At 38.5% G+C, this 1609-nt stretch overlaps 1 protein-coding gene across 1 annotated transcript in view; it reads right to left on the bottom strand.

Annotated features, from left to right (window-relative positions):
• The window catches only part of LOC119594807 (basement membrane-specific heparan sulfate proteoglycan core protein-like), a gene marked incomplete at its 5' end in the record, with an annotated part of 219836 nt that overhangs the window by 63998 nt on the left and 154229 nt on the right, over positions 1-1609 (bottom strand). Inside the window, 1 exon segment of the mRNA XM_037943897.1 lies at positions 582-1517. Within this exon segment, the coding sequence (XP_037799825.1) occupies positions 582-1517 (936 nt within the window).

The following is a 1609-nucleotide window of genomic DNA, read 5'->3' as shown; positions in this document are numbered from 1 at the left end:
ACGGGGAGTGTTTTTTATAATACAAATGAAAAATGTGTTCATTATTGCTAAGAAATATTTAAACCTTATTTGCTCTCATGGATACAGACTTTAGTCTATGAGATATATGTATATACAGTACAGGATAATATCAGAAGAAATCATCATAATAAAGAACTAAATATCAAAATATTTGGTTTTAATAATTCAGGTCACATACTCACAGAAAATTGTTAGTATATGAAATAGTGAATAAGAGGATCTGCATTCTTTTAACTATTTAATTTCTACTTTCATATCAAAGTGAATTATAATTATTTTTAAAATATACACAACCTTAGCTATCTGAAAAACTGGTAAGCTTATGGTAAGACTTTCTTCTGTTCTGGCTCTTAGACCATGCACTGAATATAATGAATGGACTATATTTATGAATTTACAGTATGTAGGTACATATTTACACTACATATATACTCTTCCAGTCACACAAAATGTAAAGATATCATGGCATGTTAGCAAATCAGATATGCACTTTCAGTGTGGGTTGAGATTCATGACATATCCATTGTGAAACTATACACAAAAGTACAAAAATAACTTACAGCAACCATATTCATCAGAACCATCATAACAATTTTCATAATAGTCGCAGACTAGACTGGCATCTATGCAATCTCCATTGCGGCACTGGAAGTAGTAAGGAGCAACGCAACATCCTGCCTGTTGACCCTCATCGCTACTATCCCTACAATCAGCCCTTCCATCGCACAACTGTCTTTGATCTATGCAGGTCCCATCGCCACACTGGAACTGATACTCAGAGCATGTCTGCGGGCAATTGTATTCATCACTGCCATCGCTGCAGTCACTGTAACCATCACAGTATCGTTGACGATTGATGCAATCTCCATTCCTGCACCTATATTCATACTGATCATCACAATATGTCTGGCAAGTGGAGGGCTCATCACTGTCATCAGTGCAGTCATACTGACCATCACAGACTCTTCTTCGGTCTATACATGTTCCATCCCCACACTGATGCATTGTATTGGGGTCACAAATTTCACGACAGTAGGATGGCTCATCACTATAATCTGAACAGTCATACTGACCATCACAGACTCTTCTTCGGTCGATACACGTTCCATCTCCACACTGATGCATTGTATTGGGGTCACAGTTCTCACGACAGTAGGAAGGTTCATCACTATAATCTGAACAGTCATACTGACCATCACACAGTCTGCGGCGATCAATGCAGGTTCCATCACCACATGTATGTTCAGTGACTTCATTGCAACATCCCCATTCATCTGATCCATCTATGCAATCTCTTTGACCATTGCAACGGATTCTAGCTGACAGACATGTCCCATCTTGGCATCTGAACTGATTTGGTGATGTGCATGAGCAGTTGCAGTAACGCTCATCAGACCCATCAGGACAATCAAAAACACCATTACAGTGATCACGTCTGTCGATGCATGTACGATCATCACACGTCCACTTGCTTATGTGGTCACAGGGAAGGTAATCTACAAATCAAGACAAGTCAAGAACCAAAATAAGATTAGTAAGGTTAATAGTAAACACAAACTGCAGTCATGCAAAAATAAGCCAAAGGTTA

This window comes from Penaeus monodon, chromosome 34 (assembly GCF_015228065.2).
Source record: "Penaeus monodon isolate SGIC_2016 chromosome 34, NSTDA_Pmon_1, whole genome shotgun sequence".
Classification (NCBI taxonomy): domain Eukaryota; kingdom Metazoa; phylum Arthropoda; class Malacostraca; order Decapoda; family Penaeidae; genus Penaeus; species Penaeus monodon.
The sequence above is the reverse complement of the archived record's forward strand: the minus strand, read 5'-3'. Positions and strand labels throughout refer to the sequence as shown.